At 43.0% G+C, this 27,878-nt stretch overlaps 1 protein-coding gene across 2 annotated transcripts; it reads left to right on the top strand.

Annotated features, from left to right (window-relative positions):
- Positions 1–22: 22 nt before the first annotated feature.
- On the top strand, positions 23–27,843 carry LOC142579806 (calumenin-B-like). 2 transcript variants are annotated; one of them, XM_075690383.1, is made up of 7 exons: positions 23–79; positions 4,891–5,019; positions 8,791–8,970; positions 12,610–12,769; positions 14,200–14,448; positions 19,635–19,837; positions 22,704–27,843. In XM_075690383.1, the coding sequence occupies exons 2-7, from the start codon at positions 4,915–4,917 to the stop codon at positions 22,806–22,808; spliced, it is 1,002 nt and encodes a 333-aa protein (XP_075546498.1). In that variant the 5' UTR covers positions 23–79; positions 4,891–4,914; the 3' UTR covers positions 22,809–27,843. The 2 variants fall into 2 exon arrangements, with proteins under 2 accessions (XP_075546498.1, XP_075546499.1); XM_075690384.1 differs by having other exon boundaries at positions 74–150.
- The last annotated feature ends 35 nt before the right edge of the window (positions 27,844–27,878 follow it).

Here is a 27,878-nt window from a genome sequence, read left to right as displayed (position 1 = left end):
TCCAAGGAAGGCTCCGAGGCAGCCGACAGCCTGGCAACAGCGGTAAGTCCACGCTTGCGCTCGTCAAAAGTGCCAACGGGTAAGTTTGCGGCTGCTGTCTGCTACGCGAGCAAAGAGAAAGTGTTTGCATTGCTTCTACCTTGCTAGCAGGTATCGCATATCGCGTGGCATTTTGTTTTTAAAGCTCTGCTTCTTATCGGCAAATCGCGTCGTCGCACACGTTACCTCCCGAGTTCACTTTCACGTCACCTTTCAATAGACCGTTTGATCACGCACTAAAAGGAAACGGCCGGAGGCCGACAGAACTCTTTAGCAAGCAGTTTTAGCCCCTTATTTGTATAAGACAGGCGTCGTATAATTCTTAACTCTCTATGTTGTTTAACAGAAAGTGACGAAGCTTCTTGGCTCTGAAGGTCGACAGTTGCAACTCCACGCCGGTGCCGTTGCAGCAGCCCGTCTCGATAGGTCGTAGACGTCGCTTTTAAAAATAACGCCGTTCGCGTCGCTGGGCTTTTGCTTAGTTTGAGGCGTGGTTTGACGTTTAAGAATTCCTCCTTCGACATGCGCGTTCAATGACATATCGCTCCGAGAGAACCGGGCTTTTTCTTTTCGTGCGATATCGCTCATATTTTCACGGTCTGAGTTGCGCGCTTGTTTGACTTCTCGCCAACGTATATGTGGCTAGAGTGTACTAGAACACTCTATAGCTGTGGCTTTTGACGTGTCCTTACGCCGGGCCTGATAGAGAGCGGGCGATGGGTCACTCCGCCGCTCGCCTTGACTCGTCGGGAGACGAACGGCTCGCGATGATGTGGCGTTACTAGAAGGGCCCACGTCTTTTTTTTTTTTTTTTTATTAAGTCTTGGTACACCGCCAGCTCGATCGTTCCATCACAGTTGCGCGTGGGACATGTTTATAGCTCGTCTTCTCTATATTTAGATCGCCGACGTTCTCTCTCGCCCACTTATACCTACTTAGATCCTCTTTCTTTAGTACTATTGTTCTTTGTACTCATTCGCTGTTCGTGCTGTCTGTAGAATTTACTGAGAACGCGGCCAATGAATAAAACGCGGTTTATTTCGTTCAAGCATGTCTGTGAAGGTAGCTAATGAAGAAGGTGTTAATATTGCCCCAACTGTTCACTCAAATAGAATAGCAATAGTATTGTGACGTACAGTATGTTTGAATAGTTTGTTGCAAGGACGACTATTGCTACAATGGCTATATTTTGTTATCTTACAGGGTGTCGCGTTGATACAGGTTCGCACAAAAATACTTGTATACCTAGGTTTCTGTGCACATTGAAAGACTCCAAGTGGTGAAAACTAATCTCTCAAAGTTAAGGTGGTCAAAGCTGCCCTCTACGAAATATCTCCTATAGCTCGTATATTAAACCCATCAACCAATCACTTAAATATAAACTGATAAAACATTTTCACAGCTGTAGGGATGTGTCCAAACATGTTAATTGCTTTCCAATGCTGATTTTATTATTTCTTTGGTATTATAAGCATACATGTAGGTTTTTTTTTCTTTTGGCCCAGTCTTGTGGGATGCATTCATATTCTCACCATTATTGTCATGTCACCTTGTTCTGATATCACAGTGTAGCAGCATGCTCCTTGCTTTTCTTTCAGTCTGACCTATTTTCTTTTTCTGTCACGGAAGCATTAAAAGTACATGAGGGCACACACTACATCTGGTGAGAGTGACACATTGCACTTTTGCAACTCGCTTGGGGTTTGTTGACGGCAAGTGATGAATCACTAGCAGAGAAGGTTGAAGGCCTGAACTGAACTTGCTCAAACTGCTTGTGCGATGATGCAAGAACCCCAGGAAGTCAAAATTAATTTGGAGCTCCCTATTATCGTGCATCTCATTGATTATATGTTACTTTGAGATATTGAACCTTAATAATTTGCATTTTAACTGCCAATTGTCACAAAACATTCACATATTTGCAGATTCAAGTGGTTTCTTCTTCCTTGAAAAGACTGCAAAAGTAGTATTAACTGAATTGAACTTCTTTTTTTAAAGTGAAGCTATCTTTGCCTCTTCCATCTGCTGCTTCTGCTGCTGCTCCTGTCTGGCACGCCATGTTAGGGGGTGGTTCAGAGTGTAGAGGTGCATGGCACAGAGAAAAAGGGATGCAAGAAACTAATTTGGACCTTTGCACCACATCGAATGAGCACAGTGCCCTCTGAGCGTGTCGCCAAAATAGCCTCATGACAGCTGTAATTATCCTTGACCCCCCTGCAATAGCATTGCAGAAACTGCAGCGCTTGCCTTCCTGCTAACGTGCAACCATCCAGAGGAGAAGTGTATGGTATGGTAGGGAGGAGGGGGGAAAGGAAGCAGAGAATGGGAAGAATTAACATAGCCACGAAACGAGCAAATAACAGCCTTGGCACTCTTCGCTTGCAGCATGCATACATGGGGGGAGGGTGGGAGAGAGAAAAGGTGACGTGAGAAGGTAAGGAAACGCTACTACTAGGGTGCCCCGATGCGTGCTGTGCCCCCGAGGCACCTTAGCTACTACTAGACGTGACAGCTGTGTTGGACAAACCAAATAAATTTAGGTTGAGGGTACGGTACATTTCTGATATTTCTGAAGAGTAAGCACAATGCAAATTTGTCAAACAGACAACTGATGCATGGCGTGCAGCCTCAAAACTGCAATAAAGCACCTCTACAGTGTCTAAGCGTCAACCTAGCACCGTAAAATATAGGCATCACACTTCAATTCAATAATTCTGTGCCCGCCATGGTAGCTTTGCAGATATGGCATTGCTCGATGTCGTGGGTTCGATCCTAACCGCAACAACCACATTTTGACGGTGGCAAAATACAAAACGCTCTTGTACTTGGATTTAGGTACTTGTTAGAGAGCCCCAGGGGTCAAAATTAATCTGTAGTCTGCCACTACAGCATGCCTCATAATCCAATTGTTGTTTTGGCACGTACAGTCCCATAATTCAAGTAAAGTTTAACACTTCTGCCATGATATGATGTGCCTTGTGAGGCAATCACAATGCTAACCTTCTCAGAGGTCATGAACAATGGCGCACAACAATGCCTCAAGAAACACGTCTCGCTATGTTTTCTGTGTACTACGCAGACAAACAGCAGTAGTGCATGCATGTTAACATTTACCATCAACTCGCCACTCTCATGTTGCACTAGTGCTGAATAAATTGAATATTCACTGTCAACATAACTGCTAATTATCACCAGTCAGTGCAAACAGCACAGAAAGCTTCAATTATGTCAATTCCCACAGTGCATGGGACCCGCACATTTTTTTTGAACAACACAAATGTTTTGTTAGAATTTCTAGGTTTAACATCCTAAAACTGTGAAGTAGGTTATGGGAAAGGCCGTAGTAAAGGGCTTGGGATTTTCCTAATCTGCCTTCAGTATCTTCAGCAAGTTGTTCCAGTTATGAACTGCACCATTACAGGGGAGTTACTTCGCATAACTTTTAAAATACTTTGTCACATTTGATTTTTGCCTAGTAGACTGTTCATACAACTTCCGCATAAATTGTGCTACCTCTAAAAAGTGTACGGAAGTATTTGCTAGTTGCTTCACATTCGTTTTGAATGGAAGAATTCCACGCATCAGACAAATAATATGCAGAAGAAGAAATGTACAACACGAAGCAATCACACCTGCAAGGCACAACTCGTGTATGGTTTAGCTATGATAAACTTTGTTGATTGCAAATGCCGGCACTTTTGTGCTGTGTGTTTCTTCTCCTCTGTGTCCATCTAGTGTGCTGAATTGATCCTCCTAAAGTGAGCTCTAGACATTGTTTGAGCTGCCAAGTGCAACTGAGGGCAGTGTAAGCAGATTGTTGCCAGCTGCATGCGACTATCTGTGCTCAAATATATTTGGACCCAACGTCATAGCTCAGTGGCTGCAATGTTCACCGCATGAGCTCGAGGTTGTGGCTTTGATTTTCATTGGTAACGGTAACCACAACAAAGTTTTAGAACACCTAAAAAGCCTAGCTTAAGATAGTTTAGGTGCAGAGGAGCCTCCATGCAAAAAGTTACATTTGATAGACAGGCGCAAGCAACATGAAAAGCCAGCAAAAATAGCTCATTTTGACGCCGGAACTGAAAAAGGAAAATGGCACTCAACTGCTTGCCAGAAGTGATGCATGAGCTCTGAGACAAGGTGGCGTTCATGATGTGCTGAAAAATCTTGTAGGTGGCATGCTGGGACTTCAGTCATATTGACAACCACAAGGTGAATGTGTCGTCTTAGGTGCTGTTTAAAGGCTGCTAAAAAGAAAACTATGCAATTGCCAGCCCTGTGGCTTTGCCAAGATTGTGTCAGTGATACAAATACTCAATTATAACAAATTTAGCCAAAGTGAAATTTTGTTGCAGTTGGCCTTTAAAAGCAGGCAGAATGTAAAAAAAAAAAACTTGTATGTCAGTCCTTGTCTGCAAGTAAAAAAATCAGGATGGTCAAAATTAATCCAGAGCCCCCTCCCATCCTTCCCATCAAATATGCTACCTCATAAAGCGGTTAAATTCGATCATGTTGTTAAATTCGATCAAGGATGTTAAATTCGATCATATTTGAGCAGTTTTTAGACCTCCACCTCTGCACATTGCGAGAAAATGCTCATTTAGAACATGTCGATGCAAATTGCAGATACTCACGGGCTTGTGTTGAAGGGCAGATAAGAGCTGCTGCAGGGGAGCTTTCATTTGCCACTTCTCTGTCTGTATGTTAAAATAAGATAGAAATAAGATGATTAATTTATGTGGAAGGTTCATGTCAGAACAACTATGGGTAAGGCGCTCGTGGGCTGATGAATAATACATTTTAAACTTGACTGCTTGCTTTGTCACTGTTCTGATGCACCCACTGCAGGTGACCTGTCGCAAGCGTGCTGCCATGGCGTCTCTGGTGATGCGCTACTCACTAGGTCTGTGTCTACTCCATCTCTCGCTGACCATTGCCATCCCAAGAGAGGAACATCGCAAGATCCACACACCCAAGGTCCGTGCTCTTCAAACCTGCTTGAGGTGTTGCGCTGCTGAGCTTGAAGTCGCAGGTTTGACCACAGGGCATGGCAGCTGCATTTTGGTGGGAGCGAAATGCAAATAATCATGTGCACTTAAATTTAGATGCACGTTAAAGAACCCCAGGTCGTCAAAATTAATCCAGAGTCCTCCACTATGGCGTGCCTCATAATCAAATTGGGGTTTTCAGATGTTTCAAATCTTTATTTCCGGCACCAAAATGGCATTCAGACACAGCCAAAAATTATGCAAAAACTCCATTAGAGTTGTCTAAGTATGTGTAAGCATTGTACCACTTGCTCATCTCCACGCATCCAGGAGTCGTTATCAATCTTATCAAACTTGATCTGACCAGTAAAAAACTTATCAGCCCTTATCAGTCATTATCAACCTTATTGGACTCGATCCGACCTTTATCAGCCGTAATCAGTTATCAACCTTATTGGACTTGATCCGACCATTATCAACCCTTATCTGTCCTTATGAATCCCGGCTACGGCGGCCGCATCTCGATGGGGGCGAAATGCGAAAACACCCGTGTACTTCTATTTAGGTGTACGTTAAAGAACCCGAGGCGGTTCAAATTTCCGGAGTCCCCTACTACGGCGTGCCCCATAATCAGATCGAGGTTTTGGCATGTAAAGCCCCATATTTTTTTTAATCTGCCCTTATGAACTTTATCGGACATGATCTGACCCTTATCAGCCCTTACTAACCTTATCGGACTTGATATGACCCTTATCAACCATTATCAGTACTTATCAGAATTGCTCCAATCAATATAAGCCCCTACTGCCTTTTAGCACCTTGTACATTCATGTCAAGCCATTATCGATCATGATGAGGCCCTATAGCTACTCATCACTCCTTATCATCCTTATCCACTCATTGATTGATTATCTATCTGCTTTGCATGACGCGAAGCGCATGAGCCCTCAGAGGTCGGTGGCATTTAAGCCGGTCAAGGGACCTCCAACGGATGACACATCCTGTTACCTCCAAAACACATTGGGGATATGGCATGTTTGGCATTCAATTTTGGCACAACTGGAAGTTTCCTGATGTCTACAAGGCTTTAAGTTGACTCTACATGTGGTCCTAGAGATGGCTTTTGTTCCACCATCACCAAATCGGGCAACAAACCTTCATAGAAACTGTTCTTTGACATTTATTTTGTACCGCCGGTACAACACATTCATAAGGTCCAGGTATATTTACCTTCTGCAAGTGTTGGTGTATAGCCCAGTGGGTATAGCCCAGACACTTGGCTTCTGAGTGTGGGGTCGTAGGTTTGAAACTCACCACTGCCACCGTTTTTCTTTCTTTTTGCCTTTCGGATCTATTCTGGTTTTTTTTTTTTTTATGGAGCACATTCTGTTGCATGTTACAGACAAACAGACTGCCTGACAGACAGATTTCCTGAGTTAGTTGCCCAAGAATGCTTACACAATAAATGCTATTGGTGAAATAAATGTTATTTCACCAAACCCGAGGGGTGGTTCAGGGCCCCTTTATGAAAGTAGAAAAGGAAGAAAAAGAGCTTAAGAATGCCATAGAATAGCCTAAAAAGAATTGTAGCAATAGCTCAAAAGACACCTCTGGGATTTATGATAGCAGCAACGTTCTTTCCCTCGATTACAGAGATCTTTTATGCACGGTGTGAGAATTTTTTTCAGTCTCTTGTGTCACATTTTTATTGCATTCCTTTTTCTTTACCCTTTCCATTTTCTGTTTTAGTGCACTATGCATACTCATGCAATTAAACCATACAGGAAAATTTTAAAGTACAACACCCAATAATCGCAGTTGCTCAAAAGCCAATTTCACGCCGCTGCAAATCGGGTCGCTAAAGGTGACACAAATTCTGATCTAAGCATAAGAGCGAGAACTATGCTGTTGTAACACAAACTGGAGACGATAGAAACGAAAATGTGCGCAAGTTAGGTCTAAATTGATGCAGTTCATTCTGTGAGTAATGCAGTGAACGTTGCACCCTGCCCACCTTTGTTGTCTCATTTCTTGCACATTTCCCATCATGTGATTGGCAGCCATTGGGACTCACCCAGTCATGAAACACACTTGATTGGGTTCCTGTCTGAGATGATATGCCAGCCTATTAGGTACAGTGCTCGTTTAGCAAAAATTTCTTTAATTCCCTATTCTCCTGAAAAATAACTCTTCCAATGAAAGAAGTTGATCGTTGCATGCAGCATCCTATCACGGTTGTAGTCGAATCTCGATAATTCTAACTCGAAGAGACCAGAAAATAAATGATTAGAATTAAACAAAGTTCGAATTAAGGAAGCTCATTGAATGGAGGACTTATATTCAGCGTTGGGGTTAGGCGGCTCATGTGCACCGAGAGAAACACGAGAGACGAGTTTTGAACGCAGTACGCGTCGCGCTGCCGTGAAGCCACTATTCTAGGCAAAACGTTCACTGCTGTGAAGCTGTACCTCAAGGCGAAATTCACATGTAACCCGCACCCGGACATTATTTTTAATTTGTTTGAATTTTTTGGTGTGCCACGATAACATCAGCCGGTGCACGGCCGCACTTCCAGGTCTCGGAGGTGCTGCAGCATGAGTTTACACTGCTGACAGCACGGTCAGCGGCACGGTATGTTCAAATGAACCGCTACTAGTGCTTACGCTTTCAATTACCAGGCATTTTCTCGCATTGAAATACTCATAACTTCAATAGCACTTCAGTGTCAGAATAACCGGAAGTTCAAATTAAGGAGGTTCGAATTAACAAGATTCCACTGTCACTGTAAGCAAAAATTTATCCTTGCATATAGTTAAGGCAAATGATTGTACTGAAATGGCTGATATTTATGTGCCATACACTGTTATATGTGGCATCATTGTTATCGGTTTACACGAGACCTGCCATAGTTGCTTAGTGGCTTTGGCATTGCACTGCTCAGCATGAGGTTGTGGGATCAGATCCCAGCCGCAGTGGCCGCATTTCAATGGGGGCGTAATGCAAAAATGCATGTGGTACCATGTATTCGGTGCATAGTAAAGAACCGCAGGTGGTCAAAATTAATACGTACTCTCCATACAGCATGCCTCATAATCATATCTGGTTTTGGCATGTAAAAGCCCAGAATTTTAATTTTGATTGGTTTACACAGGATGATTAATGACATAACCAATATGGATATATTAATGTGTAAAATATGTAATCTGTCACTGTTGTGAGTATTTGGGTTACCTTTATAGATTGTAAAGCAGCGAATATGCACGATAATGCCCATCTTATATTGTGCACATTCGTAACTTTTCACTTGGGAAGGAAGGCTACCAAGTAACAAGAGGGCTTTACTGTAGCACTTGGTAAAGACCCTTTATTAATATTCCTCAAATGTGCAGTTGTCGATGCACTGTTTGGTAGAGCAGTCCATTTCATACAATAAATAGAATGTAAACAAATTCCAAAACACAGTGGAACCGCACTAGTGCGTAGCCACTGAAGCTGTAGTGGCAAGTTTATATGCAGTAACGTGAAATCCCCAATGCGGGTGCAATTAACCGTAATATATGTAATTTACTAAGTGCTTAAAATATAGATGTTTATCACATACTTGGCCAGGGCACACTGGTCTTGCTTCCAATATATGTTGCTCAGTGTACACAGAGCATGCACATACCACTATACATGCTTATTGTGAAGTTGTGCTTGGTGATAGTTATCAGACGTGGGCATGTTTGTATGGATTCTTTCCTCATGCACACACATGCAGCCATTGAGTGATGAACCACACTACAAAGAGGACCCAGAGGGTGGTGAGTCTGAGCACAACCCCGAGTATGACCACGAGGCCTTTCTTGGGGAAGACACGGCCAAGACCTTTGATCAGCTCTCGCCGGCCGAGAGCAAGGAGCGGCTGCTGAAGATTGTCGACAAGATCGACAAAGACAACGTGAGTAGCCTTTCTTTTTTTTTCTGTGGCCACAGATAGTACCATACTTTTCTGCATATAACCCATACACCCAATTACAACACCTCGAAAGAAAAGCAGTCTGCACATACATATGATTCTTCACAGATAGCTGCACCAACAATGCTCAAATCTTTATAAAAACAGTTTTGCACATGCACGACTTTCCCACATTGTATCTTTGGCCAGCGGTACTGCTCTCTACCTCTTTGGCGATGCTGGAAATCTTCTGCTGCGCTGTAAAGGACTGCTGTCAAGCGCCGCTCTTATGATCAGAGTTCTGGTTTGCCGGCACCATGCACCATTTGCTAACCCAGTGAAAACACAATATGGCGGCCTGAAAAGAGGACGGCAATGGTTGACCACGAAAGAGAGAAGAGGGACCATCAACGCTCGAAATTGGGGTTTCTTAGGTGATAATAAAACTTTAGATGGTGAATAACTTGGCCTTGAGGTGTCGGCTCACATTAGGACCACATGCACTGCCGTGAAGCCACACCGTGAGGTAAAATTTAAATCTAATTCGCACCCTGACATTGCTGTTAAATTTTCCGAATTCTTTATGCATACTATCCACGGAAGAATGTGGTAGTTGGGAGTGCTTACACCTTGTACTGACCTGTCTGCATTGAAGCATTGGTGATAAAATTTGGTCTAATATCAGAAAAGAAATAAAGAAGAGAATGGAGGCTTGTTAGGCTGTTGCATTGTTAGAAGGCCAACTGCATTGAAATTTTGGGCTGAATAAAAGGCCTACTTTGAGATAGTGTGGATTCCAAGCAGCCTCTCTGCAGAGTTTTACATTTGAAGTATGCATGGGTGCATCACAAAAAGCCGCAAAAAGTGAACATTTTAAAAAGCTGCGATTACCGCGCACTGGAAATTATGCACAAAAGAAACATTCAGGTCAAATGCAGGTCTTCAGCATGACCTCTGAGATTGGGTAGTGCCTGAAGCATGCTAGAAATCTTGAAGGTCTGCAATTTGTGCCGTATCAGCTAACCATCAAGAGAATATGCAGTCTGCTTATGTGCTACTTAAAGACTGGTTATGAAAAGGTTAGGTAAATACAAATTTTGCAGCTTTTCCAAGGTTGCTTGAGTTGTGTAGTAGACTTCTTTTAATTTTACTCCGGTTAATTTGCTCTTTTGGTTCATTTGAGCCCAGCCAAAGGTCCCGGCTGGCACCCTTGCATTTCTATGCACCCAGGCTTTCATTATTTCGATCCTGAAATTAGCTTTCGCTGCATAATTCGAACTTGACCAGTCAACACGCACGCACCTGACCCTTATGGTGACCCCAATAGCGACCCCTTTAGTGGTAGCATTTGTCTTGGCAGAGCTTAGGGAACAGTGAATGCATCGAACACATGTCATCTCCCGTAGAAAATATTTTCGGCCTGCCCTAGGAAGATGTTCAAGGAATAGCGGTAGATAATGCCTTATTACGGTATTTAAATGATTCTAAATGACAGATTTTTTTTTACAAAAAAATTAGGCCAAAAATTGCATGTGCCACATTAGTATGCTTTACTGCGTAACATATCTATATTGCGGAGAAGCTAAACTTTAGGAACTAGCCGCCACTGTGCAATACATATTAGACCCTTGGCTATTTTTCTTGCTAAAAAATCGGCTCCGCGTGATATTTATAGTTTGTTGAAGAGCTTTAATGTTAGCTCTACTTTAGATACATAGGAAGCGTACATGCGTTCGTGTACTATTAGATGTAATTCATAGAATTTTGATGTTATTTCTTATTGCTGAGCTACATAGTTGTAAACTTGATAGTTTATTTTTCTGAAAATGTACGATTTTAAACAATATTTATTAAAAAGTCAACAACCTAAATAATGAATTCACTTACAACAAACGCTTGATTTTAACTTTTTTGTTTAAATGCAACAAATCTCATCATATTTGGTGGAGTGATTGCCAAGAAAAACTACCATTTCTCCCTTCCGATGTATTTAGATTGCGGTCTTGAGCTAAAGCTTCTTCTTAAATACATACTTCGCTTTCCTGATCTCGTTATATTGAAATTTCAAGATTTGTTCGAACAAGTTCAGCTCATAATAGGGAGCTAGCATGATATACCTAGGTAACAATGTTGATGCAGGTGGTGATATCTTTTCACAGTGACATCATTTCACACTTCTTTCAATCAAACTGCTTTGAACTCTTCTTGCAGCGAATGACTATCTAGCGCTTAGCCGATGATGTTATGGCGTTAGCAGTAGCACAATCTTTATATTTTGGATTCGTGTTTTCCTTCATAGAGAAAGTTTGTGCAACAAGAGAACATTCATAACACATCTTGGTTGAAGACATCATAAATAGGTGTTATCGCTATTGTTGAACTTTGACCCGCCGTGGTGGCTTAGCGGCTATGGTGTTAGGCTGCTAAGCATGAGGTCACGGGATTAAATCCCGGCCACAGTGGCCACATTTTGATTGGGGTGAAATGCAAAAACGCTCATGTCCCATGCGTTGGGGGCACCTTAAAGAACCCCTAGTGTTCAAAAACCAGAGTACCCCCACTACGGTGTTGTACCTGATAATCATATTGTGATTTTGGCGCGTAAAACCGCACAATTCAATTACCGCTGAACTTTCCTTCTACGCCTTCAATATTCCAGCACATACTACGCTCGAATGTCGGTAAAATGAAGTCTTATCTAACACGAAAGGGTTTTCGTTGGATTCAATATTTGTTCTAAACATGAACACTGATAACGGCTGAAGAAAAGGTGCAAATTTGAAATTTACTGTGTTATGTCTGATAAATGTAATATCTGCATTTATTATATCACACTTTGAATGTACTTATTCAATGTATAAAAACCCCCTTTGCAACAGTAATAGTAGGTATATGTCACGCTAAAGCCCCTTATAAAATGTACATTCAGAATGTATGTGCAGATATCGATACTTCCAATAGTGGTGCTCTATTGGAGTAGTAAAATGAACACTTATTGACCAAATGTTGCCCTACGTGCAATGCACCGGAAAAAATTTTTTGTTTCTGAGTTTTGGTATTTAGTAAGAAGTTTCTTGCTAAATATCTTGGGGCAATAATGAATGATGAGCGACAAGCGTCATTTGTTGGTTTAGAATAGGAACATGGGAAGAGAAAGAAGTAGTTTGGCACGCAGCTTGCTCTCTTTTGAAAGCATGCTCAGAGGAGACAGACCAATGCAAGGTCTCCAGCCGCAGTAGTTTTACACACGTGATGTAAAGGAAATTAAGTGTATATCTGTGGTTCACATATGACAAGCGACTTCTGTAAAAATTTCAAACAAAGCCTTAAATGGTTTGGATTGAAGCCCACTCCCAGTTTTGTGCAAATAGTTTCCCCTCTATTGCTCAAAAAGTTTCCACAAAATATATTTTCGTTTCACTGACCAAGCTTATGCTCAACTTGTTTTGCACATTGAAATAGAAAATCAACTATGCATTCTTTTTCTGGGTATTTTATGTGCCGTCAATAATAGGTAAAGAACTCATCATCGCCGTTATTCTTTAATCATTCGAAATTGTTTTAGCATGATCCTGCCTGCCAGCATCATTGGGACTCGGATCTGTGGCAGCCGGCTTAGCAGTGACTGTTCATGACTTTCAGGATGGCTACGTGACGCAGCAGGAGCTAGAGGCGTGGATCCGGCACACACAGAAGCGCTACATCCGTGATGACGTCGACAAGCAGTGGAAGGTGTACAATCCCCAGGAGAGCAGCCGTGTCAGCTGGGAGGAGTACCGTAACATTACATATGGAGCCGAAGGTACGAAAAGATAAGCCGTTGCTTGCAGATTGGAGGGTGTGAGACATGTGCGGGTGGAGATGGCAGCATGAGTTTTCTGGATGCTGTAATGAAACAGTGACGGTTCATCCTATGGATGTGATGTGTGGGAATTGAACTATGGTTGTATCGATGCAAGCATGTGCGAAGCACTGCGCAATCCACGAGGCATGGTATTGGCATTCGGGCTCAAACCGTGCATCACTAGAGTTGTTGCATATTCTATATCATTCATATATACAGATGTTTTTCTCACGCAACGAACAGAGGTTGTTGGGGAAAGACACGTCAGATTTGCAGGAACCAAACTTGTCGTGACACCAGCGATCATCATCGACCATCATGGTCAATCTGCTTTACCAGGGAGACTGGAGGAACACTTATTACAAACTAAGTATATGCTAGCTGTGGTAGTTACTCGATTTCTTCTGAATGAATAGGAATAACCTATTACATGTGCTGAGAAAGCAGGATCCTTCAGTGGCGGCATCCGTCGAAACATGCACCAATCAGCAATTATGAACGAGTACAAAATGTGAAAAAAAAAAGAAGTGTTTATTGACGTAATAGTTCTGCAGAAACTCCCAAGGTGAAGAGAAGTAATTAATTAAGGGAAAATGAGACATCGACCCAATTGTAGCAATTGCTACAAAGGACACCGATACGGGTTCCTCGAAAGAAAAGCCTCGCAGTTGAAGAAAAATTCGTCCTGGTCTGGGACTCGAACCTGGGATGACTGCATTTCCGGGGCAGCCACTCTGCCATTTGAGCTAACCAAGCAGCTAGCGGATGGCAGGGCGAAGTCGAATTTGCTAACAACTCGAAGCAAAGGCAAAAGTTTGATGTAATAGTTCTGCGGAAACCCGCAAGGTGGAGAGAAGTAATTAATTAAGGGAAAATAAAACATCCACCCAATCGTAGCACTTGCTACAAAGGAAACCAGTATGGGTCCCCTGAAAGAAAAGCCCCTCAGTTGAAGAAAAATTCGTCCTGGTCCGGGATTCATTTTCCCTGGTCCAGGACTAATTGTCCCTGGTCTCATTTTCTCTTAAATAATTACTTCTCTCCATCTTGCGGGTGGAGACACCCAGTAGCCAGATTTAATTGCTACAACCAACAATGCGGCATGTGAACATTGTAGTAAGTGGTCTTTTATATCGTAGAACACAGACAAACGTTCACGGTGCCGCGGCTGTTCATTGTTATATCCGATAAGTGGGTTCTACTACATGAAGGCAATGCTGCCACTTGATATAACAAGAAACAACTAAACTTTAATCTCTTCACGGGTTCTTGTGCTTGAACTGCTCCGCTATGCTTTGTCAGCAGTACAGGGGTACTGCTACACTACCTTAGGCTTCCTTTTAAAGGTGTGTTACGAAAAGTGCAAGACTCTTGTGCTTTTCTTGCAGGAAGTGATGCTGATGACTCGGACTCGGACTCGGATGGGGGCGCCATGAGCTTTCAGGACATGGTGCGTCGGGACAAGCGGCGCTGGGACCGTGCTGACAAGGACGGAGATGGCCACCTTAACAAGGATGAGTTTGGTGACTTCTTGCATCCCGAGGAGAGTGAGGACATGAAGGGTGTTGTCGTCGAGGAGACCATGGAAGACATTGACAAGGACAAGGATGGCAAGATCTCCCTTGAAGAGTACATTGGTAGGTGCATTTCTCTTTTCTTCCCGTTATTAAAAAAATCTCCAATTGTGCTTTTGTTTGTTTGCTCATGTGAGCCGCAAAATGCAGTCATGCTCACCACTCACAATCAACATTGAAGCATTTGCCACTGGTTTAGTCAGGGAACAGATCAGTCTAAACACTTGGTGGTGCATAGTAGGAATAGTGTGGGGAAAAGGACTTATTGAGAAAATGTTTGGCTTTTACGGTCATGAAGTTAGCATGAGTGACCAAATTTGTGGACAGATGCTTTGTTAGGTCTGCTTTGTAATATCTGAGGCTTTGTGAAATTTCATTGACCGAGATTTTACAAAACCCAGGACCAGTTGTGATGCTTAGACTGCCTGGATGTTGAATAGATGGTGTTCAAGATATGGCGGCCATTACATATTTCTGGCACCTGCTGTACGCTTAAGCATGGCCTTGGAGGTGGACTTCTGTTACGCCGAGGGAAGCTGTCACTGGAGCTCTTCGATTTGGACACCACCTATTATGTAGTTGGCAAAGAAAATAATTGAGAAATGTTTGCTGCATGAACACACTTTTACTTTGTGACTAACTACTTGTGTAGATTAACTTGTTTGTTTTTTTTCTATGAAACATCTTGTAATTTTTTTTCCTGCTTGCACAAAAAATATTGTGTATGGATGTTGTCTCGCACAAATCCAGAGACCTTCCAATTTGTTAACCAAACAGCAGGGTGCTTGCATCATCACATACCTAATCACATGAAGGTTGGTGATTTGACGAATCAGGTTTTGCAAGTGCATGCTCCGTCCAGAAAAATTATGATGATGATGTGAGGTGTCCTTTGGCACAAAGGCCAATTATGGCCAAAAAGCGCACACAAATGAGCACATGCCTCTAATTGCAGTCAGCTGGGCAGCAAAGAATGTGTCACTGTCTGTAATGATACAAGTCAGCCAGTGGAGCATTAGCAAGCAAGATGCATTCAAGACACTTTCAAGAACATATTTTTGTTCTTGCCTGCTTTAAATAGTCTGGAACATTGCACAAAAACAAAGGGTATTCACAAATATAACGAGACCACAAGTGAATGCAAAGGGGGCACTTCTGATGACACAGCAGACTACATGCACCTGAGCTTTATTATTAAAGAAACAGGCAAAGAATACTCCCAGACAGGATATTGAACAGAACCCAACATGAAATGCTACCTCTGTGGGAAATACAGGGTGCCGGAACGAAATGTTTTTCGTTCTGGTTTTAGTTTTGTTCAGATTCTGCTCCGTAGTGAAAAAAAAAAATGATCCGTAATGGCTCATAACAGTTTCGGTTCGCACGCAAAAATTTTCAAAGCAAAGTAACGATAAAAACGTAGTATTTATTTTTCTCAATAAGTGAATAATGAATTCTGAGGTCATGCTCAGAGCCTTGAGTCAAGACACTGGGCATAACCTCGGAAGCAGGACATCGTCAAGTCTACACGTCGAAATGTAAAGCCACTGTTCCAATAAAATGAACTTATGCAAACATAAACAAATGATAAAATTTCAGAAACAAAGAGTTATACATGTCGAAAGCGAGATAAGCTCTGCAGGTCGCACGCTCTGGGTTTTGCTACGATGCAGAACTGCTATGTAGTGCATCAAACGGCAGGCTTAGATTAGGGGAGCGTTCCACCGGTTATCGCTCACACTATCCCTGCCTGGGATACGCGCTTATGCGGGACCCTGAAATGCGCCCTAATGCTACCATTGCCTGATGTTGGTGGTTTCAGATTGCCGACTTCGAAAACTTGCCAATTGCCAACTTCGAAATCGAAAACCGATACAAAATATTTCGGTTTCTCTTGGAAACAAAATAATAAATAATGTTTCAGTTACATTTTCATTCCGGTCAAAAATGTAGTTCTTTTTGGTTTTTCGTGCTTGTTTTTTTTTTTTTCCCGTTCTGACACAATGGTGAAATATGAGCAGAAGTCGGCCAGCATCATAGCTGTAAGAGTTGTATGTACCTGGCTGTCCTATTTATCCAACACTCAGTATACAGTAGACTCACTTTTAAATGAACTCAAAGGGACCATGAAAATTTGTTCGTCTTACCAGAAGCTCGTTTTATCAGAAGAAAAATTGGCAACATTATCAGGTGCATCCAGCTATCTTCCTTCAAAACAGTAAATGAAGTAGGCTTACAGTGGGGGGAAATCACGGAAAAAAGAAAATATTTATTCAGCCAAACTTAACAGAAAACTGTTTTCAAGTGGTACTCCTGCTTGGTTGCATTCAGTCCCCCATGGATGATTGGGGCTTCTGTGCAAATCGGTGAGCAGCCACAAACGATGTTATCTCACGTAATGACCTTAAAAATTCTTCCGTGCCTTCATGCTGCCGGAAAAAGTTCACTAGGGAGTTCAAGCAGGTATCTGCCTCCTCACAGGTCATCGGTGCTGGCTCTGAGCTAGCGAAAATATGAAGGAGTGTGCTGAGTGCACGGCAAAGCAAAGCAACCTAGGGGAAAGCCTAGGTGACGTTGAGCAAAGTGGGGAAGGAGAAACGAGGTGAAGCGTCACGGAGGAAGGTCGGCAGAAGTGCGCTGGTTTGACCTCCTCTGGCAGTTGCTACAGGTTTCATTAGCAATATGGATGTACCTGGGTTATCTCGTGATAACATTGTCCATGCGCACCATACACTGTGTGTGCGAGTGAAAGCATGCAATGGTAAGCCGATGATGGTGGCTCAATCTCGCGTGCACAAAGGAGGAAAGGGGGAGGGGGAAGCGCACCGTCTTCCATCATGCGGCTGACACTGGGGAGGGCAGGAAGGGGTGTGTTGTACACAGGCTGTGCGTGGTCGCGCTGGCTTTATCTTTAACGTGATCTGCTTTGGGGGCACAGTCTAGGTGGGCTGATGACCCGTAGCTTTGCGTGCACTGATTGCATTGGCGATAGACAGCGCAAAGGTCACTTTGCTTGCTGCTGCTGCTGCATTCCTCACGGCAACATTTTGACAGCTAGCGTCCGTTGTCATCGAGTGTGATGTGTTCATGTTTGCCTGTGCGCACTGACACCATGCTTGTTAATGTAGTTAGCAAGTGAATGTTTAGAAGGGGGCATTCTACTTCGGCGGTGGCTGCGTATGGTGCGGCCACACGAGCCCTGTCTTGAATACGATCTGCGATGTGGACAGTCTAGGCGCACCGAGGGCCGATAGCTTCATATGCGCTATAGCACCCGTACGCTTGCACGTCACCCGCGTTCACGAAGTGAAACGTTACTGTCTCATTTTGTTTCCTCCTTGTTTTTGCCTCTGTCCACGGGCGATGTGCGCTGCAAGCCTCGAGTAGGGTGCCTCGGTGTGCGCATCCCCGGGCGTCGCACATCGATGCACCTAGCCTCCAGGATCTGTAGCGGTGGCAGTCACTCTGAATGTTCGTCTTAACCGAAGAGCACGTGTGATGCGGTTTGTCTTAGCGAATTTTTTTTGCATTGGGGGAGTCTATGGAAAAACCGAAGAAACGTTCCCATGTTGTTCGTTATATGCAATAATACGGCTTAACGGAGTTTGCCTTAACGAGAGTTCACTGTACTTCTGAGGTTACTGTATTTACCGGATTATAACACTTGCCCAATTTTTCATGTCCAGGAATGGAAAATGCCACGCTCTTTGATTGTAACGCATGCTCAGATTTTCATGCAGTTGACTTCCATTAATTCGACTCTGACGGTACAGACGAAGTTGCTCGAATTATCCAGTGGGTCAAATTAAACAAGAACCAGAAAAAACAGCAAAACACTCCGCTGATTTATTTAGCAGTATTTGCTCGAGTCTAACACACAGCCGAATCACACTTTCCCCCCACTTTCTGTGTCCAAAGAGAAAACTAACATAGGAATTAAGCAATGACATTAAAGCTCCTAAACAAAGTAGAAATCTAATGTTCACCCAATTTTCTATCAAGAAAGGCTGCCAGGGGTCTAGTAATATATGTTCCAAAATAGCGACCGGTACTGGTTTCTTAAAGTCAGCTATGCTGCAAAGTTTTTGAATTAAGCATCGTTGAAATATGTTTGTTATGCAGTCAAGCAGACAGATGCTGCAGAGGCAGTTTTGGTTTTGTATCCAGTTGCGTGGGGCAGGCAATTTTCGATCCAATTTTTTAAAAAGAAGCGCACATCAGAATTGGGTAAATACTGTAATTGGACATTATGAGTTACGGTTATGGCTTGTTCCCTGTAGCATCACGTATTTCAACAGTACTATTTCAGGGCAAATTTAATTTCTTATAAACAATGATCAGATGCCATTCCAAAGGCAGGAAGCTCAATCTAGAAAGCTTCTGTAACTTTCTCTGTACACAGCCCAAACAGGCAGGAACACATTGAAATCAGTGGCATCACACTGATGTACTGGTGCTACAGTTTGGGCATGAAATTTTAAAAAGGAAACTAGCCTTCATTTTCTTTACCTGTCAATAACCTTTTTTATTTTTTCGGTTAGTATTTGCAAAGAACAGTCGTGAAAGAATGGTTTATTACTCTAAGCTGACGAAGCGTTCTTGTTCAGGCTCCCCTAAGGGTCCTGGCATTTTCAGCATGATGGAGTGAGTGCGACACCTTTTAATCATTGTATTTCTGACAAAATTTTTGAGAAGGACCTTGTATGAACACAAACATAATGAGTGCACTGTTTACTTTCCCCATTCCTCCTTGATATACATACATTTTCTCTCAGCTTGGATGGCACTGGCAGGAATGCCCAGCATAAGGCTCCTTTCTTACTTTTGCTTCTTTACGCAGTACAGTTATACGGTAACCCTTGAAGGCTGGCATCTGAAAAAAGGTGCCAAAGAGTGACAAAGGAGTGGTGGCAGGACGGGCGGTGCTTGTTAACAACTGCCGCTTCTCTGCTACAAGATTTAAAGGGTTGTACATGTGTGTGATGAGCTTTTGTTCGGGAGTTAATCCATGGTCTGAACCATTGCCCAATGGCTGGCTTACATGGGCTTTCGCGCTAGCTATGACAACATTGACTGTGGAAATAGAGAAGGGGTCCTCTAAAGCTGCAGGAGAAAAAGCAGGCACTCTTTTACGTGAGATTGCTGGCTCCCTGCAGCATGCAGTGGAGTAATATTTGGCTCATGTGTTGACGGCAGCAATGTTGACCAGGCACGTTTTCCCACCGTTTTTGTTTCTGCATGCGCTGCAGGTGACATGTACGAAGGTGCAGCCGAAGGTGAAGTGGAGCCAGACTGGGTTCAGAATGAGAAGGATCAGTTCAAGAACTACCGTGACAAGGACAAGGATGGGTTCATGGGCCCCGACGAGGTGCGCGACTGGGTCATGCCCGCCGACTACGACCACAGCGTCTCCGAGTCGCGCCACTTAATCCACGAGGCTGACAAGGACCATGTGAGTAGTGAGGCCATTCTCACACGTTTCTCAGATTGGTGGTGAATTGACTGTAGCGATAGCTTGATCAGTGAAAATTGCCATTTCTGAACGCTGTGTCGTTGCTCCTTATGCAAGTGGCTCAGCTGGCGAGACTCAGGTCACGGACAGAACACATTCGCATCACCAGAGCTGCCACTCCATATGGTCTTCATCGCTGAATCTATGAAAGGGGGGTCTCTGTGATCTGCTAGGTGCCGGGTTAGCTCAGATGCTAGAGTGGCCACCACGGAGGGCATTGGTCCCAGGTTCGATCCTCAGACCAGAAGGAATTTTTCTTCAATTGCGAAGCTTTCTTTCTGAGAAATCCGTATAGGTTTCCTTCGTAGCTTTGTGATACAGTAGGGTGGATGACTATTTTCCTTTTCATAAACCTTCCTCTACCTTGCGGGCTTACACAGAACTGATTTACCATCACTAAATTTGGAGACGACTGCCTTCCACTGGAGTAGCTGTAGGATAACAAAGAAACTTGAGAAGGAGCTACGGATTGGACAAGTGATGGAACCGAAAATGATAGGCATAGCTCTAAGAAACAGGAAGATGCCACTGTGGATTATAATATGCATGTAGCTAGTATTCTAGCAAAGATTAAGAGAAAGAAATGGAACTGCCCAGGCTATGTAGCGCATAGTGCAGATAACTATGGTAAATGATCAGGTGGTACGATGAGATTTTATGGGCATAGGACGTAGTTGGGGGCGCTGATTCCAGACCAGAGAGTAACTGCAGATTGCTGGGAGAGGCCTTAATTTGTCCTTTAATGGTCCTGATATGCTCATGATTGTTATTTTATTTACTGCTTGTAATTCTGATGCACAACCCTGATGTGCACACTTGTAGGCGCACCGCCTGAAGGAGATAAGCCGAGCTTTAGAAGAGAATCTAGCCTCATCAAACATTTCACCTTTAACAGCCCATTGAACGAAAGGGTGCTTGGCAGGAGGTCTCCAAGCTAGCTGGGCTTGCCGAGAACTCAACCCATCTGAGCAGCCCTGATGCCTTACACCTGGCATACAGTGCAATCAGATCTTTGCTGTCAAATCTATAGCTTTGGCATACCTGTGGTTTAGGGTTGCCAAGTTTTCTTACCTTATGCTAGTTTGGCTACCTTTTTGCCTACTCTACAGCTTCGTTATATTTTGGCTGCTCTTGAAATTCATTTAAATTGTTTCTGAGTAGGTTTGTAAATTAACAAGTATTGAATGCACTTGCGCGAGGGACAAACTTTAGTTTGCGGTCTTGATGAGGCAAGCCCTTACAAGGTCGTGGGTCATTTCAGCACCATTTTTCCAGCCGTGTATAATCCACATAATATCTCTGTACGAAAAGAGCAAACACTATTGTTTTCATAATCGATTATTTGTTCATGCTTACACATCACACACCGGGTGCCCTTCTAGTACTCACCATCGTCACTGCATGTTGCTCAGGCTCAATTTGGCAGCACACATGGATAGAATCTTCCTCCATGCCATACATGGCATTAGATATGTCTGTAACTAATACCATTATGAGGACGATATGAATAGCTTAGCCGATGAATTATTCGCAGTCTGGCTACTCTTGGACAAATTGTGGCTGCATTTCGAGTTGGGTACCAGGCAGCCCCACTTGTGTTGTTCTTTGTGCAGTGCATCTTTTTTTTGTCTTTGCCAGTGTTGGCTCCGTAGAGACTTTGCTGCCCCTTCTGCATGTTGCCTGCCATGGTGACTCGGTGGCAGGGGTGTTCTGCCGCTAACCGTGAAGTCACAGCTTCATTCTCCTATGGAGCGCAGAATTCGGAAAATACTCACATGCCGCACTACTGTCGACTTCCGTTAATTCAATCCTGATGGCAGCGATGAAGTTGATCGAATTATTTGGTGGGTCTAATCAAACAAGATGCAGGGCAAACGCCAAAACATGTGTGGTCACTGATTCCTTTGCCAGTATTTGCCCAGTTCTAGCATGCCCTCGAATTAAATATGCGTGCACTTCCTTTTTCCCTAAGAGAGAAAAAAAAAACTAGCGTATAAATTACATTAAAGCTCCTAAACGAAGCAGAAATCTAACGCGCACCCAATTTTTTTTTGTCAAGGAAAAATGTGTTGCGCAATAACGGCCGGATTCGTAACGTCAGCTTTGCCGCAATACAAAAGTTTTATGCAGTATAGTATACAAATGCCCTGAAAGCGGCTTTGGCTTGGTAGGGTAACCGATTGCACTGAGCAAGAAATTTGAAGCCAGTTTTTTCATGAAAAAGGAAAGGCACATATTAGATAGAATTAGGTAATACCGTAATCAGACATTGTGAGCTGCAGTTATTGCTTGAAAAAATTCCTAGTGCAGGACGAAAACAGGCGTTTTCGACAGGAGGGGACGTGTGCTCATTGCATTCACTGTCCCCAAGCTCCGTTGAGGCAGGCGCAGTCACTAAAGGGGTCGCAATTGGGGCCCCTTTAGAGGTCAAGTGCAAACGTGCTGCCAGGTCAAGTTCCGATTATCCTGTGAAGGGCAATTTTAAGATCCAAATAACGAAAGCTTTGGCCCATAGAAATGCATGGGTGCCGACCGGAACCTTCGATCGAGATCAAATTAACTGAAAAATCGAATTAACCTGAGTTGAATAAATGGAGGCCTGCTGTATAAGTGCATGTTAAAGAACCACGTGGCCGAAATTAACCTAGAGCCCTCTGCTGTGACATTTCTTTAGCCCGTATGTTACTTTTGGGGGACATTAAATCCCATAACTCTTCACATATTTCATGCCAGCTACCTCGTTCCCGCTTTCATTCAAGCCATCTTGCACTTTACTAACATGGTCACCCTGTTGTACTACTTGCAGGATGGCAAGCTTACCAGAGATGAGATCATCGACAAGTATGACGTCTTTGTGGGAAGCCAGGCGACAGACTATGGCGAGGCGCTGACCCGACACGATGAGTTCTGAGCATCGAGGAACTTGCGCGCCACTTGTTGCCAGTGCCGGACTTTGTTGACTGCACGAGCATCACATCTACGTGTTGGATGCACGGGCAATTACGTCTGGCATTCACCTGTTATCTCTGCTGTGTTTGTTTCTTCTTTGCTCGTCGTCTGTTGAAATTGAGCAAGTCTGTGCTGTCACATTCACTCATTATTTTGACTGTGTTCCTTGTTCCCTGTGGCATTGCTGGCTTTCAGCGCGTGCATTCTCATCTTTTTTTTTTTGCCTTGTGAATATACTAGTTCTGGTTGTTGCTCTGTCACATTCATGCAATGCTTGTTTTCCTGTTAGAGGAACTAACTCATGTGACCTCGTGGGAAACTACCCCGTTCCTTAAATGTCCAGCACTATGCATATTTTTTCTTTATATGCAAAAGTCTGTTGCGAGTCTGCACCAACTTTGCATGTTCAACAGCACACTCAGAAGCACTTGGACCTTGTAAGAAAATGCACTGTGAGGGTTAAACAGGGAAATCATGCTCTTCATGGTGGCACATTAAGAACTGCGGTCACATCTTTCATCATATTTTTCCAAATTCTTTCACCACAATTTAGGACTGCTTCTATATCCTTATATACATATATAAAGGCTTAGTTTTCCTACTGCGAAGGCCTACTTGAGTGCTCAAAACACTGGTTTGACGTGCAATCAACTAAATTTCTACATTGGTTCATTACGTTCATTTCATGCTCGTTTTTCATAGTTTCGTTGTGTTTTGATTGTGGCCAATTATACAATTAAATTTTTATTGCACCAGAGCTGACAGACAGTGCCCTGTGTACAACGCACATGACAAAGTGCACCTCTGGGTGCCTTATACCTTATACCTTACCTATACCTTACCTTATACCTTACCTTATACCTTACCTTATACCCAATACCTCCATTTTCATCTATACCCACACTTTCTGCTTGCGCTTTTCCTTCATTCTTTTTTTATTTTTCATTCTGTTGCCAGTAATTAGGGGGCCAACAGTAGTCTGCTGTGTATTTCAATATACGTATTCTGTGACCCACACTCGTTGCCAAGATGATAGTGTCTGCTGTGCTACGTTGAGAGGTAGTGAAGAATATAATAATCTCGGATTAATTGGGATTACATTTTTTGACATGATTCAAAGTGTTTCCTCTGGGTAATCAACTTGAACGAAAGATATTGAACAAAAGAATGCACTGGCAGAGTTTTATAAGCTGTGTTCACTTTATATTTTGGAAGTCAGTCACCATAGAAGTTGATCCGAAAATGGGAACAAAAAATAAAAGAATGTAAGTCTGTTAACTAGGGGTGTGTGAATATTCAAACCTTTCGACTAGCGACCTATTTCATTTGATCTTTTAATCAGATATCACTGTTTGTAAATGTAAATATTTTTGAATACTTTTTGAATATTTCAGAACGTCAACTGCACCCAATTAAACATAAAGTTGAAGCAAAAGTATGGTAAATTTTTGTCCCTCGCAGGCATAATACAGACAAAAAAACATGAGAACTTGCCTAGTGGAGCAGGCCACCTCGCTTAGGTAGCCATACTTTACAGGCTATACAGCGATCATTCAGGCTTTCTGAAGAATCCTGTGCATGCGAAGAAACTACTTGTTTTCTAGTATAATGCTCTATTTGTGCATTTAATAAACAAGGCTTCATAACATTCTATGTAATGACAGGAATTTGCTAACTCTAAGAATACTAGGATGTGAACATCATGTTATATTAATTGTGATAATGGGTGTTCAATATTCAAAAACTATTCGAAAAGTATGATTCAATTTGCTTCTGGCATTATTTGATTCGTATTACTAGATTTGTTCTCAAAGACCACTCACTATTTGCACACCCCTACTGTTAACATGTCCATACGTACTTGCATTTGCAGCTCTCTGCTTCGCCTATTGAGCTGTACCTGTGCACATTTTATAGTATTTGCTTTGTGGTAGTGCTACCTTCCAAAGACATAAATACATGTACGTCATCCTTTTAGACACTTCATGTACCAATTTTACTTTTGCGCTGCGCTGACAGAGCCGTCACATTTGTTTTGTGAGAACAAACTTTCTTTGAGAGTGTCATAAGCGTGTGCACAAATGGAATGCCTCATATGTCTACCTTTACCTTTTATTCTGAGTATCGTGCATTTCTGTCAAACTGAGAAGTGAAAATGCTTGGATTGCATTTAAGACTTTCTTTTTGTTTCTCTGTTCGAAATCTATTTACTCAAATTGTGGGGCAAGAAAAAAAAGAAAATTTTAGATGCTTACTTGATGGTAGTGTTGCTTCACCATGTTTTTTTGTACCAAATATGCTGGTTATTAGCAGTTAGCAGCTAAGGCTTTTCCAAAGTGATCGAGACAGTATGTTCTTTCCTCTTTTGCAAACTTTATCCGAATGCCTGAGATGCGTTCTCTCTTTTCTTTATCTTTCATGGTGCTTCTTTGTGAGAAATTCTACCGTCTTACAGATTGCCTGAGTAACTGAAGTTACATGCAGTGACCTCATTCTAGGGGGTGTTCACTTTTCTAATAGGTAGCCTATGTTCCTTTTTTTCTTTTTCTGTGGTATTTTTCTTTCAGCACAACTTGCAACTTGCTGCAGAAACAGGCATGAATTCCTCTTTTTTTCAAGTGGCTGTCGTGCTCTTTTACAGCACCTAGTCATGATGCTCTCTCTCTTTTTTTTGCAGCCTAGCACTCATTGATCAAAGCACATGACTCGCAACAGTCTGTAATTTCTATGCAGAGCAGTCAGCTTAGCCCAGTGGCTAGAGCCGAACCATAGTGGTCTCTTTCAAGCAGTAGTATATTCATAAGACAAGTTGTAGCCAGTGCATGGTTTCTTTTAAAGCGAAGCTTTCTTTACCTCTTCCTTTGACTTTTCCACTGCTGCTGCTGCTGCTGCTGCTGTTATGGCTGCTGCCGTCTGGCACACCGTGTTGAGGGGGTGGTTCAGAGCGTGTGTGTACATGACAGGAGCGTGGAATAGAGGAAAGGCAACGCGAGGAACTCGTCTGGATCCCACCGCGTCGAATGTACACAACACCGTCTGGAGCTCCTTGGGCATTGCCACATTAGCCTCTTGACAGCTGTAATTATCCATGACCACCCTCAAAAGCACTGCAGGAACCGCATGCCTTCCCTTTCTACTAACGTGCGAGAACTGTAGATAGGAGAAGAGGCACTTCCCATACAGGTGGGGGGAGGTGAAGTGAGAAGGCAAGGAAACCCTTCTACTACATGTCAGCAGTTTAGAGGGGAACAGGGTTCAAGGTACGGTACGATACGTTCCTGCTAATCCTGAAAAATGAACCCCATGCAAGTATGTCAAGTGGACAAATCACGCAGGGCGTGCAGAAGCAGAGCCGCATTAATTAAAGCGTACCCCAAGGTCCAGGCGACGTTATGGAAGTGGTTGACCATCAAATAGACACTTCTGTGCCCTCCATGGTAGCTTTGTGCCTATGGCATTGCTCGAGGTCACGGATTTGATCCCGACGGTGGCAGCTGCATTTCGACGGTGGAGAAATCGAAAATGCACGTGCACTTAGATTTTTGGGACACGTTATAAAGCATCGCGGTGCCAAAAGTAATCCGGAGTCTGCCACTATGGTGTGTGCCTCATAATCCGATTGTGGTTTTGGCATGCACAGCCTCATAATCCAATTCAAGTTTAATACTTCTGCCGCGATGCAATGTGCCATGTGAAACAATGACAATGCTCAACCCTCTCAGAGGTTATGAAGTATGGGGCACAATAATGGCTCAAGCAAATACCTTTCCCTGTGTGTTCTGTGTACTACGCACACAAACAGCAGTGGTGCACGCAAGGTAATGTTTAACATCCACTCACCACTCTCGGGTTAGCCTAAACGTTGAAGAAATTAAGCTTTAGCCGTCAATATCACTGCTAATTATCGTCAATCAAAGCATCCCACTCGGAAAGCTTCGCTTTCATCGATTCCCACAGTGCGTGGAATCTGCATAATTCCTCTCCCCCCCTTATTTTCTAATTCATTGAACTTGGTGATTTATACCATATAGTGTCTGGGAACACTGCTGCTGTTGTCTTCCATGGTGAATTTTGCTGATTTGACCCACTAAGTCGTCACAAAAGTGCATCTGTGAGAGAAAAAGCCAGCAACATGCTATTGGCTGGTTGCATAAGAGTGAAATTGGCTAAGCAAAATGTAAATACGGTGATGCTTAGGCTGTTTCCCGAATTATCATACCCAAATTCAGTTCAAAAAAGATGCCATTACAGCTAAAAAGATGCGACTATGTATTGAAGTGTGACCACTTGGAAAACATAGGCACAAAGATCGATAGCAGAGAAAGTTTAGGCTTGTATGAAGGAGTAGTCATGTGGTATCCATTGGCTCGAGCTTTTAGTAGTTAAGGATTCGAGGCTGCATGGCGAGGAGTTGTCACGCAGCAGCTATCCATTCAGACGTTCGTATACTGCAAACTTTTCACGTGACAAATTGTCACAGGCAAAGCTGGCTCTCTTATCAGTATGTTTTATGCATAGTACTTACGAATACTAGGCAGCTTTAAACTGATTTCCTTGCCACGTCCACCTTGCTGACTGTTGCATTGAGTGCAAGATACGTTGCGGCTACACTGCTCATGGATTTATTTTTTACTTAGCTAGTTTGCATGCCAAGTTTGTTTTAGTATTATATTTTTTTCTCTTTTCTTTTCTGTGGCCAGTGTATATGCAAACACCTCGTCCTCTGCATGACGGTAGTGTGCTTCCAGCTTGCCGACGTAGTAATCCAAAGATGGCCGCGTAGCCGTGTGCCAAAGCTGCCTCATTGGTGTGCCTGTAATACTTTGCAGTGCAGGTTTAGTGTCGTCTGCAGCTTGTGGAGTGGAGATCTGTTGTGTTGGGAGGGAAAAGTTCTCTTTCAGAACATCTTGTAAAAAAAACACAAAACAACAACAACAAAAAAAAGGCTGACACAATCTCGCATGACACAATTTGAATAAAGACTTTCTATGAAAGCACCATCAGTGAGTATTGATTTGCATGGATAAATTTT

This window comes from Dermacentor variabilis, chromosome 4, assembly GCF_050947875.1.
Source record: "Dermacentor variabilis isolate Ectoservices chromosome 4, ASM5094787v1, whole genome shotgun sequence".
NCBI classification, from domain to species: Eukaryota; Metazoa; Arthropoda; class Arachnida; order Ixodida; family Ixodidae; genus Dermacentor; species Dermacentor variabilis.
The sequence above is the reverse complement of the archived record's forward strand: the minus strand, read 5'-3'. Positions and strand labels throughout refer to the sequence as shown.

Bases quoted from the DNA above. Each gene is read 5' to 3' on its own strand.
- LOC142579806 (XM_075690383.1), top strand. From the start codon at position 4,915: ATGGCGTCTCTGGTGATGCGCTACTCACTAGGTCTGTGTCTACTCCAT. The intron at 12,770-14,199 runs GTACGAAAAGAT...CTTTTCTTGCAG, and splicing joins CATTACATATGGAGCCGAAG to GAAGTGATGCTGATGACTCG. The intron at 19,838-22,703 runs GTGAGTAGTGAG...TACTACTTGCAG, and splicing joins ACGAGGCTGACAAGGACCAT to GATGGCAAGCTTACCAGAGA.